The following is an 18,261-nucleotide window of genomic DNA, read 5'->3' on the forward strand; positions in this document are numbered from 1 at the left end:
TGGAAATAGGTTTTGGTAGAGGGAGGATTAAAGGTGTTAACCCAAGGTTATAACGCGACTTAAGTTATTAGAAAGGATGTCTAACGGGGGTGAACATATAAGAGAAAGATGTGGGTGAAGGTGAATGCCCTTAGTCACTCTATATGCGTATGTGCATAAGCTTTCACATATAAGAAAATGCGATTTGCTTGTCATATTTCAAAATCCAAGTGTGGGCAGACGTGTTCAAAATATTGCACGAATGTTGCATTAAAGGTCAATGATAGAAATTTGAAGATCATGTTTCGTATTGTCTCTTAAAAGTAGAGATTCAGGAAGAGCAAGAAAAGTTGTGAGGTTTCCACAAGGATATACTCTATTATGTCGAATCATTACTGGGTCAAGGAGTGGCTACAAGAATGTATTTTTAGGAGTATAGGGCAAAGTAAGGTCGTGATTATCATGTATTAGGTTATTATTCCACTGGGTGGTGTGTCGTGTGGGGGAAGATGAAAGTTGCCCATGGATGGTCCAAAGATGGTGTGGCAGAGTTAATAGGGGCCATAACTCGTTCACTAATTTATGAAGAAAGTCAACATCATCACGGAATTGTTGTGTTAAAAGAATGCTAGGAGTTTACTTTGTACGTGTCACAACCCAAACAGATGGGCCGCGATGGGTGCCCGAGTCCTACCTGTCGAATACCCTTGAGCATTCATATAAGATGTAAACATGAATAACATCTGCTGAATTACGAGAATAATATACATGAGGGAAATCTTCCCAAAAGACATATGTACATATATGTGCGAGATACGTAGGGCGAGCCGACAAGGCTGTTGTAGACAACTACATATCCAAAACTGGAAGCCGACAAGGCAACATACTACCCAACTATACATGAGTATCTACAGACCTCTAACAAAATATACAATTGTACAAGGACGGGACTGGGCCCAGTCATACCCATATATGTAAACAAACCTATCGTACCAAAATCCAAAGCAACTCCGGATCAAATGGAGCGCACCAACTCTCGCTGATCAAGGATCCTAAGAAGGGGGACTGTCAGCTTGTCTACCTGCACTTGCGGGCATGAAACACAGGCCCCAAGAAATAGGGCATTTGTACAAATAATGTACTAGTATGTAAGGGATAAAATCAGTACATAACAAACATAGATGAAACATGGAATAAATAATTCCGACTGTAAGTCTAAATCACTTTGTAAATCCTGAAATATTTATAATGTCCTGGACGTGCATATAAATGTCGTGTCATGCATAGGTATAGGTGTACATAATATCATCAAGCCTATGAGGGCATCCCATCATATCATCTCGGCCACTGTGGGCAAAATCATCCACATTTACCAACTGATCAGGTGGTGGTGCGTATTTAACGTCGTAACCTTTTTACATATCCCATATACATATAAGTACATATATATATATATATATATATATATATATACGCGTATATAACGTTATCTGGTCATGGATCAATGTGCATGTATAAATGAATGAAATGCATAAAAATATGTTAATATAATCAATATACCTTTCGGACAAACTTTGTCAACTACGTATTTTCTGAGACCCATGAACAGAAGATGTGATAATAAGATACATGGGAATTCAAGAACATAGGCACCTCTAATACTCCTATAAATTGAGTCGTTTATGAAAATTGCGTATTTTGCTCATTTTATTTGTATCATTTGGATCATGCCAAAAATAAAGAAGGGATGGCCTTAACATACCTGAGCCGATCCTCTAGCCAATCCTTCTAACACACGCCAATCGCGATGAAACACATACCAACGAGATCGAAATAGAGAACAATTCGTATGAAATACTCGAAGCAATAACGTTGTTATGCAAAGATAATATTGGCTGAAACTTTTACTTAAGAACTTAGCAATAACGTTGCTATTTGGAAAATCATCTTTGTTGAACTCTTTCTTAAGAGATAAGAAATAACATTACTGTGTAAGGAATCTTGGCTGAAACTCTTAGAAAGAACGTTACATTCCTTGAAATCCTTTCTTAAGAGATTATAAATGTTATCCTTACTTTTAGGTAGGCCCCACATAATTAAGCTTGGTGTCACATAACGTTTCCAAGTGTGACACCTTTAAGTCTCTTTTAATAGTCATAAATTGGGAAATGGGGGTGTTGCAACGTTGGGGAGGGGTTAAGCTTATCCCAAGTTTATTAATTTCCCCCATTAACCAATAATACTCATAATTAAGAATTATCTCAAATTACTTAAAATACTACTCACTTTTAATACACTTTACGTACCCTACTATTGTGGTCATGGGGTACCTTGTATGGCACTAGTCCATAAATACCGGGTATTATGGCTCGTATTTTATCCCAAATTGATAAGCTTCAACGAAACTCATTTTCTTTGATTCCTTTACCCTTTATCCTTCACGGCACTTACTTATCGCTTGTTATAAGTAGCGTAAATGCATATAACATCAAGATAATATCATCCCCGAGTCTACGTCGATTAACTTATGACAAAACGTTTACGTACGAAATGCGGGATATAACATATTTCCCCCTTAGAAATATTCGTCCTCGAATGTCTAACTCCCCAGGATCTATATAAACTTTGGCAGAGTCGCTTTTATAACAATACTACTACCAACTCTTCCTGTAGAAACTCAATAATTTTACGCCACATAGGACCATAATCATCAATAACGACAATGGCCTAACACGACCAATGACAATAACTAACACAAGAATCCATACATGTACCTTATGGTTGTAATGTCTCAGTCGGACCCTTCTCTGGAAGAGAAAATAAGTGAGGATATCTAGACTTTATGTCTTCTTTGGCCTCCCAAGTCATTTCTTCCACATTGTTGTTCCTCCAAAGTACTTTCAGCGAAGCTACGTCTTTAGTTCGCAATCTCCGAACCTGTCTGTCTAATATAGCAATGGGAGCTTCTTCATATGATAGTTTCTCTTTGACCTGAACGTCGTCAACTTACATGATTCTGGAAGGATCTCTGATACATTTACGGAGCATAGACACATGAAAGACTGTATGTATAAACTCCAAGTCCGAAGGGAAGTCTAACTCATATGCTACTTGTCCTACCTTGCGTATGATCCTATATGGTCCAATGTACCGAGGGCTAAGTTTTCCTTTCTTACCGAACCTCATAACACCTTTCATTGGTCAAACCTTTAGGAATACCTAGTCGTTAACCTAAAACTCCAAGTCTCACCGTCAATTATCCGCATAAGACTTCTAACGACTTTGAGCTGCTAATAGCCTTTCCTGTATAAGCTTAATTTTCTCGATTGCCTGTTGTACCAATTCTGGTCCTACTAACGTAGTTTCCCTAACATTGAACCACCCTATACGCGACCTACACTTCCGTCCATAAAGAGCTTCGTATGGAGCCATTTGAATACTTGAATGGTAGCTATTATTATATGCGAACTCAATAAGCGGCAGATGATCATCCCAGCTACCCCTGAAGTCTATCACACAAGCCCGTAACATATCCTCAAGTGTCTGAATAGTACGCTCAGCCTGTCCGTCTATCTGGGGATGAAATATTGTACTAAGACTTACCTGAGTCCCCAATCCTTTTTGGAAGGACCTCCAGAAGTTAACTGTAAATTGAGCTCCACTATCCGAGATAATAGATACAGGGACACCGTGCAGTCGTACTATCTCTCTAATATAAAGCCTTGCATAATTCTCTGCGGAATATGTAGTCCTAACGGGCAGAAAATGGGCTGATTTTGTAAGCCTATCAACAATCACCCATATAAAATCGAACTTACGCTGGGTACGAGGAAATCCTATGATGAAATCTATATTGATTGCGTTCCATTTCCAAGTCGGAATCTCCATAGCCTGCAATAACCCACCGGGTTTTTGATGCTCAATCTTGACCTGCTGATAGTTAGGGCACTGAACAATAAACTCTGCTATATCCTTTTCATTTCGTCCCACCAATATACTTCCTTGATATCATGATATATCTTTGTCGCTCCTGGATGGATAGAATAACGAGAATAATGAGTTTCTCCCATAACCTGCCGACGCAGCCCTGCAACATTAGGGACACATAATCATCCTCGATATCTGAGGACCCTATCTTCTGTAATCTCAAATTGTGTCTTCTCTTTCTGAGGGGTCGTATCCCTATAATGAACTAACACCGGATCTTCGTACTGGCATTCATTCACTTCAGTTACTAAAGAGGATGTTGTCGTGTCCTGAATAGTAATTCCAGTATCACCTGAATCCAATAATCGAACTCCAAGACTGGCTAGCTGATGAATCTCATGAGCTATTCCCCTCTTCTCTGGCTATAAATATGACAGGCTACCTATAGATCTATGGCTGAGGGCATCGGCTACTACGTTCTCCTTCCCCGGATGGTATAAAATATCAACGTAATAATCTTTAAGTAGCTCCAACCATCTCCTTTGAAGTAAATTCAATTCCTTTTGCTTGAAGATATACTGGAGGCTCCTACGATCCGTATAGATATCAACATGAATGCCATACAAGTAGTGCCTCCACATCTTTAGTGCATGAATCACTGTGGCTAATTCTAAATTGTGGGTCGGGTAATTCTTCTCATGCTTTCTTAGTTGTCTAGAAGCATAAGCTACAACCTTACCATTCTGCATCAGTACACAACCCAATCCAATGCATGAAGCATCACAATAGATAAAAATAACCATCGGTCCCTTCTGGGAGCGTTAGAACCGGTGTTGAAGTTAATCTGTCCTTCAATGCCTGAAAACTCTATTCGTAAGCATCAGTCCATTGAAACTTTTCTCCCTTCTGAGTCAGCTTCGTCAAAGGTGCTGATAGGGAAGAAAATCCCTCTACAAATCCCATGTAATAACCTACCAAACCGTGAAAGCTACAAACCTCCGTCGGTGTCATGGGTCTAGGCCAAGTCTTTACTACCTCAATATTTTGTGTATCAACCCGGATACCTTCACCCGAAATGATATGCCCAAGGAAAGCTACAGAGTTCAACTAGAATTCACATTTAGAGAATTTTGCATACAACTTCCCTTTTTGTAGAACTCTAAGCATAATACGCAAATGATCTACATGCTCAGCCTCTGAACGAGAATATACCAATATATCGTCAATAAATATAATTATGAACATATCTAAAAAGGGTCTGAACACAGTTAATTAAATCCATGAATACTGTTGGGGCATTGGTCAAACCAAACAACATAACACAAAACTCAAAGTGCCTGTATCTGGTCCTGAATGCTGTCTTCAAAATATCTTTCTCCTTAACCCTTACATGATAGTACCCGGACCTCAAGTCTATTTTTGAGAAACACTTGGCACATTGCAGCTGATCAAATAAACCATCAATCATCGGGTGCGGGTACTTATTCTTGATCGTCACCTTATTTAACTGTGTATAATCAATACACATCGGTAAGGAACCATCTTTCTTCCTCACAAATAACACCGGTGTTCCCCACAGTGATGTACTAGGTCTGATAAATCCTTTTTCAAGTAAGTCCTTTAGTTGTTCCTTCAACTCTTTCAGCTCTTCGGGGGCCATTATATAGGGAGGAATAGATATTGGGTGCGTATCTGGTAGTAGGTCAATAGCAAACTCAATTTCTCACTCTGGAGGAAGACCCGGAAGCTCATCGTGAAAAACATCGAGAAACTCATTAACCATAGGGATGGACTGAATGGTTGGTGACTCTACTTTCATATCCTGAACCCGAACTAAGTGATAAATATAGCCCTTTCTGATCATCTTCCTTGCCTTGAGATAGGAAATAAATTTACCTCTCGGTGACACCGTATTACCTTTCCACTCCAAAATAGGTTCCCCTGTAAATTGAAATCGGACCATCTTTAATCTACAATCAACGTTGGCATGACAAGAAGCCAACCAATCCATACCCATTATAACATCAAATTCTACCATATCTAACTTAATTACGCCTGCTACTATAGATCGAGTATGAACTACTATTATACAACCTTTATATACTCGCTTAGCTATCACTGAGTCCCCAACAGGTGTAGACAACGCAAAAGGTTTAACCAATTTAGGTTTTATTCTACACTTACTAGCAACCAACAGAGTAACATATGATAAGATGGAACCTGGGTCAATCACTGCATATACATCATATGAAGAGACTGTTAATATACCTGTAACAATATCAGGCGATGACTCATGATCCTGTAGTCCTGCTAATTCATAAATGCGGTTCTGCGGACCGCTCGAGCTAGGTGCTCCGCCTCTACCATGACCCATTGGTTCTTGTGAACCTTGCACAGAGGGGTGTACTGATGATGACGAACCAGCTACAGATCCCGTTGGCTGAGCTATGATTGCATCACCTCTCATCGGACAATCCCTCATAATATGGCCCGGATAACCACAAGTATAACAAACACCCAACCCCATACGACACTGCCCGGCATACTGCTTACCACACTAGGCACATCATGGCAAGGGTGGCTTTATCTGACTTGACTCACCCCTATACTGAGAACTAGAGGCCCTGGAATTCTGACCAGGCCCTGAATATGAGGAGCGATCATATCTCTTACCGCCCAACTGAGGGGGTGTACTAGCTGATGGCTAGGCTGGATGCCTCGGGTATTGTTGTCTCTGACCGCCTCGAAACTTACCAGAATGACCTGAAGACCTCGCTCTCTTATTCTGGTCCCTTTCATGCTCACGATCGGCTCTCTACTTCTGCTTATGCTCCTCTACACCCTGAGCGTATGCATGAATATGAGAAATATCCATGTCTGGCTGAAGTAAGACCGACATACAATCGTTAACCAAGTGCGGCTCTAACCCCATCACGAACCGGTGAATCCGATACTCCATCTTAGATACAATAGTGGGAGCATACCTAACCAACGAATCAAACTGAAGACTGTACTCTCAAACACTCATGTTACCCTGCCGAAGGGTCAAGAACCTATCAACTCTGGCCCGTCTAAGCTCTGTTTGCAGATAATAATGAAGAAAAGCCTCTGTAAACTCCGGCCATACTGTTGGAGGGGCATCCTCACCTCTGGACAACTCCCAAGACTTGTACCAATTAACTGCAACATCCTGAAGTCTATAGGAAGCTAGCTCAACTGACTCAGTCGCAGTGGCCTTCATTACCCTCAAAGTCCTTTGCATTCTATCGATAAATACTTGAGGGTCTTCGTTTGGATCTGCCCCAGTGAATATCGGGGGGTCCAAATTAATGAAATCACAAACCCTCGCACTGACGGACCTATCTGCATGACCAATTCCTACCTTCTGACGCCGAACCTGTGCGGCTACTAATCGAGTTAATAGCTGAATAGCATCTCTCATCTCCTAACCCAGTACATCTGGCTGAGGAGCTGGACGTACAGGGATGGGCGCTGGAGCTGGTGCCCCTTGGAGCTCTTCTAGAGAGGGCGGGGTATGTGAAGTCTGAGGTGGAATCTCACTATGAGACTCTCCCCGAGCCCTGATAACTCGTGGCGCTCGACTAGTAGTCTCACCATCCATTAACTTTCCCTTCTAGGCGGCCATAGTCTTCGGAGGCATCGCTGAAAACGTAACATATCGTTAAGAACATGAATTCTTATATCGCACGATCTAAGATAAGAAGAGAGGACAACATCCTATATGTCCTGTAGCCTCCTATCTATAAGTGTGGTGCACAACATACCCATAAACAAGACTTTACTAGACACGGTTTATAGACAACTCTAGGACAGAACTGCTCTGATACTGCTTTTGTCACGACCCAAATTGATAGGCCGCGATGAGTGCCAGAGTCCTACCTGTTGAACACCACTGAGCTTGCGTATAAGATGTAAACATGAATAACATCTGCTGAATTACGAGAATAATATACATGAGGGAAATCTTCCCAAAATACATATGTACATATACGTGCGAGATACGTAGGGCGAGCCGACAAGGCTGCTATAGACAACTACCTATCCAAAACTGGAAGCTGACAAGGCCACATACTACCCAACTATACATGAGTGTATACAGACCTCTAACAGAATATATAACTATACAAGGACGGGACTGGGCCCCGTCATACCCATATATGTAAACAAACCTATCGTACCAAAATCCAAAGCCACTCCGGATCAAATGGAGCGTACCAACTCTCGCTGATCAAGTATCCTAAGAAGGGGGACCGTCATCTTGTCTACCTGGACCTGTGGGCATGAAACACAGGCCCCAAGAAATAGGGAATCAGTACAAATAATGTACTTGTATGTAAGGCATAAAAATCAGTACATAACAGACATAGATGAAACATGGAATAAAGAATTCCGACTGTAAGTCTAAATCACTTTGTAAATCCTGAAACATTTATAATGTCCTGGACGTGCATATAAATGTCGTGTCATGCATAGGTATAGGTGTACATAACATCATCAAGCCTCTGAGGGCATCCCATCATATCATCTCGGCCATTGTGGGCAAAATCATCCACATATACCAGCTGATCAGATGGTAGTGCGTATATAATATCGTAACCTTTTTCCATATCCCACATACATATAAGTACATATATGCCATATGGTCATGGGTCAATGTGCATGTATAAATGAATGAAATACATAAAAATATGTTAATATGATCAATATACCTTTCGGACAAACTTTGTCAACTACGTATTTTCTGAGACCCATGAACAGAAGATGTGATAATAAGATACATGGGAATTCAAGAACATAGGCACCTCTAATACTCCTATGAATAGAGTCATTTATAAAATTTGCGTATTTTGCTCGTTTCACTTATATCATTTGGATCATGCCAAAAAGAAAGAAGGGATGGCCTTAACATACCTGAGCCGATCCTCTAGACAATCCTTCTAACACACGCCAATCGCGATGAAACACGTAACACCGAGATCGAAATAGGAAACAATTCGTATGAAATACCCGAAGCAATAACGTTGCTATGCAAAGATAAACTTGGCTGAAGCTTTTCCTTAAGAACTTAGCAATAACGTTGCTATTTGGAAAATTATCTTTGTTGAACTCTTTCTTAAAAGATAGAAATAACATTATTGTGTAAGGAATCTTGGCTGAAACTCTTAGAAAGAATGTTACTTTCCTTGAAATCCTTTCTTAAGAGATTATAAATGTTATCATTACTTTTAGGTAGGCCCCACATAATTAAGCTTGGTGTCACATAACTTTTCAAAGTGTGACACCTTTAAGTCTCTTTCAATAGTCATAAATTGGGAAAGGGGGGTGCTGCCACGTTGGGGAGGGGTTAAGCTTATCCCAAGTTTATTAATTTCCCCCATTAACCAATAATCCTCATAATTAAGAATTATGTCAAATTATTTAAAATACTACTCATTTTTAATAAACTTTACGTACCCTACTATTGTGGTCATGGGGTACCTTGTATGGAAATAGTCTATAAATACCGGGTATTATGGCTCGGACTGTATTTTATCCCAAACCGACAACCTTCAACGAAACTCATTTTATTTGATTCATTTACCCTTTATACTTCACGACACTTACTTATCGCTTGTTATAAGTAGCATAAATGCATATAACCTCAAGATAATCTGATCCCCGAGTCTACGTCGATTAACTTATGACGAAACCTTTACATACGAAATGCGGGATATAACACTATGAGTGGGGTCCAAACTTGTACAGCGTATGCAAATGCTCTAACTTATAATATAATGCCTAGGATGTCATGGTTAGTGTTGTTTTCAAGTCTGTGGTACAATGTGGTGTTATCTATATGTTGTTAGGATTGGTTTATGAGATTCTCTAATAGGTGGATAGGCCTAGTTACAAGGAGACTCTGGCAAAAATTTTGGGAATTTAGGGAGTTAGTAAAAAATTTGGAACTGTTGGTGTGTGTTATAGTAGCTAAGTCACATTGAATGCTAATGACGGATTTTGACCCTCATTCGAGGACGAATGATCCTAAGTGGGGAAGAATGTAAGGCCCCATAAATTTCGTAAAAGAATTTAAGGTTTCGAGGAGCCGAGGTAGGTTTACGTGTTTGAGGATTGTAGAGAAAAATGTTTTGGCAGAAAAAGACATTTCTGCGACCCACTATGCAATCGCAAAATCACTCTGCGGGCCGCAGAATGGCCGTAGAGTGAAACCGTAATTGGGCAAGTTTGGAGGAAAGTCTGTGGTGCATTATGCGACCGCAGAATAGGTCTGCGGTGCATTATGCAACCGCAGAATAGGTCTGCGGGCTGGAAAACTACCACAGACCCAACCCGTATTTTCCAGTTCAGGGGCACCAATTGTGCGGCCGATTTGCGGACCGCATATCCATTCTGTGGTCACTATGATACCGCAGATTTGTGTTTCAGAGCTTTATTTTTCTGATTTTTATTCTCGATCCCATTTTGATAAATAACCTTTAGGGCATTCATCTGGTAATTTTAGAGATAGGTAAGAGTGTTTTAGAGAGAGAAAGAGGAAACCTAATATTCTAATCATCCACTCTTGTACCAGTCTTCAAGAATCAAGGAAGCCAACCACAAGATCTTCATCTAAGAGGTAAGATTCAGACCCTAGTCTTCAATTTCAAGTTTGGGTATGAGATGGGTAATTTGGGAGTATGATTTTTGGGTGTGGGAATTGTTATTTATCACATGCATGAGCTAGTAGGGATTGTGGGGAAGTTATTGAACAATCTTGGGTGGTTTTGGTGTTGAATTAGTTGTGGTGTGAAGGAAATCTTGTGGACGAACCTTGTAGTGTAATTTGCATACCTAGTGATTGATAAAATGCTCAAGTGAGATAGAACTATGAACTCCTTCCTAATTTGTATTCAATTTTGCTATATCTCTAAATAGATCGAAGTGGCTAAGATTCCCGGAATGTTGTAGTAAATTAAAAGGCTCAAAGCAAGGTATGTTGGCTAAACTCCTCTTGTAGAATCGAATCCATGATGTCCTCGTAAGTTGTAATTATGATTGGCTCAAGCTCTTATATATCATGTTCCGAGTTGTTTTTTATAAGCTTGACTATTCCAAACAAACTCTGTGTCGAAAGATATATGTTCAAAATGTGTTCTGAATGCTCTTATCCTACTGTCTTATCCTCCGAGATTGTATTTAAATATGACCATGTGTCGAAATATTATGAATTCAATTATGTCTCAATTGCTAGCTATCATGCCAAATTGTTGAAGAAATCTCAATGTGCCTAAGATATCTTATTTGCTCATATGTGAACTAAAAATCATGATTTAGAGATGCTTTGTTGTTGATAATCCATGAGGAAGTGTGAAAGTGATAGGGGTGAACATGAATTATGAAATACGGCCGACGTGCCAAGAATGATAATACATTTGTGGCCACTAGTGCCAATGAAATGAAAAGACGCGTAAAAGAATATGAAATGTGCTGAAAGTCCTTTATATAATAATGTCATTAGTGTCCTATGATCAACCGTGACTAGTACAAGTAAGTGGTAGTATGAACGTGAACTGTGGTCGTTGCCAAAACAAGAATCATGAACTTTGCTAGTGACCTAAGATGACAAAGAGGTATATAATGAAGTGTAAAAGAGACATCTTATTCTTAATGATGATCAACCATAAGAAAGTAAATTAGACCGTTGAAATCTACTAATGATTTGCCATGTATGTGTTAATGTAAAGAACTATGTTTCTCCATGATGAGCATAAACATGAAGTGTTCCAATGATCCGGGAACTTACGACCTTAAAAGTAGCGTTAGTCATGTCGCTTGAGTTTATATATGATTATGTGCATAGTGATATTTTATGAAAACCCTATTGACGGTCTATGAAATGCATATGTATAGTATGTTATGAACCCTATGGACGGTCTATGAAACGCATAGGTATATTGTGATATGAAATTCTGTGGATGGTCTATGAAACGCATAGGTGCATTGTATATGGAACCTTATGGACGGTCTATGAAATGCATAGGTATATTGTGTTATGAATCCTATGGACGGTCTATGAAATGCATAGGTATATTGTGTTATGAACCCTATGGAAGGTCTATGAAATGCATAGGTATATTGTGATATGAAATACTGTAGACAGTCTATGAAATGCATAGGTGCATTGCATATGGAATCCTATGGACGGTCTATGAATGCCTAGGTGTATTGTGTATGAAATGTATAGCTGTACGATATGAATAAACACCACGGACGGTCTATGAAACGCATAGGTGTATAATATGATATGTGATTACTAAGAACAATCTATGAAATGTATGGGCGTAAAATAAGAGAGGGATATGGACGGTATAGTGAGACGTATTATTAATGCAGACAATAGGTGCCACTTTCGTTGGCCTTGTTTGTACATGTTGTTTCAATTAAATTATACTATGTATTCCATGTATGGTTCATATGGCTCAATTGATCCTAAAAGAAGTTTAGAATGATGCAAGTATAATAAGGCTTGATATTTGATTTTATGGGACGTTTCGTAGTCTATTGGTGCACGTTAAATGTCTCTTATTTGTGTTACCATATTTTTGTATGTTGTTCTGGCTGCCTTTCATACGAGTACTATTCCACATATAGTCACGTCCCTTTTGTCGGGGGCGTTGCATCTTTTAATGGATGCAGGTGGTTCCATAGCAGGCGGCATCGATCAGTGACAGCAGTATACCCTCATCTCAGCTTCTTGGTGAACCCCATTTTATACCAGGGTTATGTACCTTTTGTTTTCTCATGTATTGTGTTTGAGGTATAGTCGGGGCCTTGTTGCCGGCATTATCCTTGTACTCTTTTGTACCTGTTAGAGGCTCCATGGACATGGTGTGGCTTGTACATTGGTATTGGGAAGTTCAAACTAATGATGTTGTAAATGTATCACATGTTCCACTTCTAAACTATGGATGTGCAATGTAATATTTTGAGGACTTTAAAATGAAGCAACTAGTGGTAATGAATTGGTATTGTACACATGATCTCTTTATTGTATAATTGACGAAAATATGTATTATATTTATTCATAAGTAAGTTTGGGTAGAAAGTATCTAACAGGCTTGCTTGACTGGGTTCACTCAGTTGAGCGTCGGTCGCGCTCCCCGTGTTCGGGGCGTGACAGTTCTGACGTCCTTGGCTTTCAGCCGGCCAAGAGTAGTAGATTCAGAATAGTATCGAGTGTGTGAGAGTATGAGAGAACAACGGTGATTGAAGTCCGATAAAGGGGATTAGGGGAGGGGTTTATATAGTAGTAAAATTGAACAAATAAATAAGGAAACACGGTCGATCAAACATAATAAAAGAGATAATAGCATGCAGAATAGATTTTGAATCGGATAAGGAGAAAAATTAGGTAAACCCTAGTTCAAGATGGAGAGCCAAATAGTTAAAAAGTTTCACTGAATCAGACCCATATAACCTGGTGGTGAATGTATCAAGTCAAGAACATAGCGATAATACAAAATCGGAGTCGAATGAATGCCTGTTGATGAACTTCCATAAATAAATCAGTACCAAACACATTGTAATGCTTAAGAGATGGTAAGAATCTTCGTGTATGCAAGAAAGGAAAGGAAACATGGAAGATTTCCATGTGATATCGGATTGGGGCTATGATTTGAGTGAGGCGGCTAAGGTTTGTAAGGTGAGGGGAGGGTTTGAGAGAGTATAGAGGCGCTTGCTGAGAGGAAAATGGGATTAGGGTTTAGATGAGGGGATATAAGGAAAGGGGTTGGTTTATTATGGGTCGTTGATCATTTGAGATCAACGGCCAGGATCAAAGGGGAATCGGGGCGAGATATTTGAAGGGGTCCGACCGTGTTGGATTAAAGGGACGCTTGGTTTGGGTTGTGGGAGTATTGGGCCAGCTTTTGGTTTAAATATTGGCCTAGTTTTTGGGCCAAATTTTAAATAAAAGAAATTGGGGGAAACTAGTTTAATAAATTAACTAAATAAATACAAAAATTACTATTTGTGAGACTTAATATTTTAAAATAATAATTGAAGATTACAAAATATAAAAAATTATTTTTTGACCCTGAACAAAATGATAAATGCAATTAATTGTAAAGTATAAGCTATCATTGCAAAATTGTATTAAATAGCTTTAAAATACAACTATAATTAAATAAAAATAAGGTAAAATATTATGAGACATATTTGTGGATGCAAATGAAAACTTTGGGTGATTAAGTCATCACAAAATTATTTAAGGAGTAATTAATGCATATTCAAGTAATTTAAATGTAAGAAAATCAATTTTAAAGCCTAAAAACAATTATAAAAATACTTGTATAACTCTTGTGGATTAAATAATGATGCAAAATATGATATTTTGAAAGTATATATACTATTTGAAAAAATATGAGGGCAAAATTGGGTATCAACAGCTGCCCCTCTTTATCCGGGAATGATGAAAGAGTTGTCGGGTAAAGAAAATGATGACCAGTTTTGTCCGAATTGAGTGAGGAATGATGTTAATTTGAAAAAATGGGGGATGAACCCTAGTTCTTGAGTTACCTACACATCCCTGGTGTTACGGGAATCAGGCTATGTGTAGTTCTGGATCCAACGGCGAATGAAACCGATAGATTTGTTATAAGAGTGGTCATATGCTCCGAAAAGGATCTTTTGGGTAGGATAGTGTCGTAAGTGACATATAGGAGATATGAATGCGAATTTGAATGTTACGGATATATCAGGCAAATATTTGAACGGTTATAGAATAAAGGGTAATCAATTGTTGATCATCGGTTATATTTTAGGTGATCAAAGGATGTGAACGTTGTGAATGAAAATCGGAGCAAGAATTGCTCCTGTTTATAGAATGGTTACCTCCCGAGTTACCTGCAAAACTTAAAATATGGTGCATGCAAATATATATAGGTTATTGCGACAATTTACACATGATGCAAATTCCCTTTGGACCATGAAGGTCGCCTTCGGAAGATGAGAATGATATCCTTAGACCATGATGTCCTGGGCCATGAAGTTTATGACAAGGGATTCACCGGACATGGAATGGTGTTCTCGGGCCATGAATATGGTGCCTCTGGACCATGACGCCTTTGAATAATGATATGCAATTTTGAGAGATCCTCTGGCCATGGTATGATGTCTTCGAGCTATGAGGATGATGCTCTCAGACTATGATGCCTTCAAAAAATATGGCGATGTTTCAGACCATGAGATGCAAAGATACGGCGACATCGATCATTTGAGAGAGGAAACAGATAATGTTTAGTCATATGTGAGAATGCAACGAGTCACGGTTTAGTCTTGTGCGAGATGAGGGCAGTGCTTAGCCCGATGTGAAAAGCGGAGACAATGTTTAGTCTCATGCAAGGAAAGGCAATTCCTTGACTTATGCAATAATGGAGGCAATGCTTAGCCTCATGCAAGGAATGGAGACAATGTTTAGTCTCATGCAAAGAAAGGCAGTGCTTAGCCTTATGCAATAGTGGAGATAGTGCTTAAAGAATAGAGACAGCGCTTAGTCTCATGCAAGGAAAGGCAGTGTTTAGCCTTATGCAATAATGGGGGCAATGCTTAGACTCATGCAAAGAATGGAGATAGTGTTTAGTCTCATGCAAAGAAAGGCAGTGTTTAGCCTTATGCAATAGTGGAGACAGTGTTTAAAAAATGGAGACATTGCTTAGTCTGATGCAATAAAAGGTAGTGCTTAGTCTTATGCAATAATAGAGGCAATGCTTAGCCTTATGCAAGAAATGGAGACAGTGTTTAGTCTCATGCAAAGAAAGGCAGTGCTTTGACTTATGCAATAGTGGAGACAACGCTTAGTCTCATGCAAAGAATGGAGACAGTGTTTAGTCTCATGCAAATAAAGGTAGTGCTTAACCTTATACAATAGGGGAGACACTGCTTAGTCTCATGAAAATAATAGAGATAGTGTTTAGTCTCATGCAAATAAAGGTAGTGCTTAGACTTATGCAATGTGAGGGCTGTGTTTAGCCCTATGCAAGGAGTGTAGAAGGAGTGGAGATAGTGCTTAGTCTCACGCAAGGAAAGGCAGTGCTTAGCCTTATGTGATGATGAGGGTAGTGCTTAGCCCTATGCAAGAAAAGCAAATAGCTAAATGCAAGAGAATAAAGCATTTCTTAGCTTGATGTGTTTGCGTTTGGCGCCCTTTGTCGATGTGAAGATAGTGATCTTGATGTGTGGATGTATTTGCGGACGTTCCTGTTATGTTCATTGTGCCTGCATTCAAAGAAAAGTCATGAGTTTTGCGGGGGAAAGGTTGGTTCGTGCTCTCAATTCCTTGCTTCGCCTTTGCTTTTGTCTGGAGGCCCTGCTTGAGTTACCCCCGGTAACGTCTGGCTGTTATAGAAATACAATTTTCGAAAAACATGCATTTGATAAATTGTTTATAAAAACGTAGTTGTTTGAAATATGTGATAATACATGAGAGCAAATAATTTTGTTGAATTGATGACTGTGACACGCTTTTGAGATATCAAAACCTCCTTACCTCGGAATTTTAAGGACCCCCCTCAAAATTTTGCCCCAGTTTAAATGCGTACTTCTGACGATACATTTCTTGGCGGTTCCAAACATGATGAGATCAGGAAAACTCGTATTCTTGCCCCTATTTCTGACCATAGGGGAAATGAAGATTTTATTATGATGTGACTGAACCCACATGGCTGCCTATATATCCTCTCTTAAATGAGAATCAGGTCAAGCGTAGTTCAGTTACATCAAATAGAAAGTGCAAACATAATCTTAAACGTAGTATCTCTTGACTGCGTCCGAATTGATAGGTTTTGGCCAAATCTCTCCATCCATTTCTGCAAGTATAAGTGCTCCTTCGGTTAATACTCGGTGAACAATGTAAGGGCCTTGCCAGCTGGGCGAGAATTTCCCCTTTGCTTCATCCTGCTTTGGGAAGATCCGTTTTAGTACCAATTGCCCTAGTGTGAATTACCTTGACCTAACCTTTTTGTTGAAAGCTCTTGCCATTCTATTCTGGTAGAGTTGGCCGTGACATACTGTGTTCATTCTTTTTCCATCAATGAGAGCTAGTTGTTCATATCGGCTGTGTACCCATTCTGCGTCGCTGACCTCGGCTTCCTGTATGACTCTAAAGGAAGGGATTTCTACTCTGACGGGAATAACAGCTTCAGTACCGTAAACCAGTATATAGGGAGTTGCCCTAGTGGATGTACGAACTATGGTGCGATACTCGAGCAAATCAAACTGTAGCTTCTCATTCCATTGTTTGTAATTGTCTACCATTTTCCTCAATATCTTCTTGATGTTCTTGTTGGTGGCTTCTACGACTCCATTCATTTGCGGCCTATATGCTGTAGAGTTCTGATGCTTGATCTTGAATGTTTCACACATAGATTTCATCAAGTCACTGTTGAGATTGGCGACATTATCAGTAATGATTGACTCAGGTACTCCAAATCAGCAAACGATGTGGTCCCGAACAAAATCTTCTACGATCTTCTTAGTTACAGCCTTATAGGATGCGGCCTTAACCCATTTCATGAAGTAGTCTATAGCCACCAGAATGAATATATGTCCGTTTGAAGCAGCGGGTTCAATTGGTCTGATGACATCCATACCCCAAGCAGAGAGACGCCAGGGCAAACTCGCTGCATTAAGTTCGTTAGGCGGCACTCGTATCATATCAGCATGTATCTGGCATTGGTGACACTTTTGAACATATTTGATGTAGTTTGTTTCCATGGTCATCGAGAAATATCCTGTTGTTAATATCTTCTTGGCCAGAACAAAACCATTCATGTGGGGTCTGTAATTTATGGCATGTATTTCTTAGAGCAATCTAGATGCCTCCTTGGCATTGACGCATCGCAATAATCCCAAATCAGGAGTTCTATACAGAATTACTCTGATTCGAAAAAAATGGTTGACCAATCTTCGAACCGTGCGCTTCTGAGTATATGTAGCGTGCTCTGGATATTCTCCCTTTTTAAAGTATTCTATGATGTCGTGGAACTACGGATTTCCGTCAGCTTCTTCTTCAACATGAGCTCAATAAGATGGTTGCTTATGAATTCCTATTGGGATAGGATCGATGATATTCTTGTCTAGGTGTTGTATCATAGAAGATAATGTGGCTAATGCATCTGCAAACTCATTCTGAATCCTTGGAACATGCTTGAACTCTATCTTTATGAATCTCTTGATCTGCTCTTGTACACAGTGCAAGTATGGAAATATTTTGATGTTTTTCGTAACCCATTCTCCTTGAACCTGGTGCACAAATAGATCTGAACCTCTGATTACTAGCAACTCCTGAACGTTCAT

The 18,261-nt window shown here is 39.5% G+C and overlaps 2 protein-coding genes across 2 annotated transcripts; both read right to left on the reverse strand.

Moving 5' to 3' along the window:
• Positions 1-5,629: 5,629 nt before the first annotated feature.
• On the reverse strand, positions 5,630-6,373 carry LOC138898872 (uncharacterized). The gene has a single exon (XM_070184978.1). The coding sequence runs from the start codon at positions 6,371-6,373 to the stop codon at positions 5,630-5,632; it is 744 nt and encodes a 247-aa protein (XP_070041079.1).
• A 10,334-nt stretch (positions 6,374-16,707) lies between these two features.
• On the reverse strand, positions 16,708-17,679 carry LOC138898873 (uncharacterized). The gene is made up of 3 exons (XM_070184979.1): positions 17,404-17,679; positions 16,975-17,310; positions 16,708-16,860 (listed from the first exon to the last, which is right to left on the reverse strand). Exons 1-3 carry the CDS (start codon positions 17,677-17,679, stop codon positions 16,708-16,710), a joined length of 765 nt encoding a protein of 254 aa, XP_070041080.1.
• Positions 17,680-18,261: the final 582 nt, after the last annotated feature.

This window comes from Nicotiana tomentosiformis, chromosome 9 (assembly GCF_000390325.3).
Source record: "Nicotiana tomentosiformis chromosome 9, ASM39032v3, whole genome shotgun sequence".
Taxonomy (NCBI): domain Eukaryota; kingdom Viridiplantae; phylum Streptophyta; class Magnoliopsida; order Solanales; family Solanaceae; genus Nicotiana; species Nicotiana tomentosiformis.

Coding starts and splice junctions, on each gene's coding strand:
- LOC138898873 (XM_070184979.1), bottom strand. CDS start 17,679: ATGGAAACAAACTACATCAAATATGTTCAAAAGTGTCACCAATGCCAG. Junction 17,311..17,403: donor ATTTTGTTCGGGACCACATC/GTTTGCTGATTT, acceptor GAAACATTCAAG/ATCAAGCATCAGAACTCTAC. Junction 16,861..16,974: donor ATGGAAAAAGAATGAACACA/GTATGTCACGGC, acceptor TTCCCAAAGCAG/GATGAAGCAAAGGGGAAATT.
- LOC138898872 (XM_070184978.1), bottom strand. CDS start 6,373: ATGAGAGGTGATGCAATCATAGCTCAGCCAACGGGATCTGTAGCTGGT.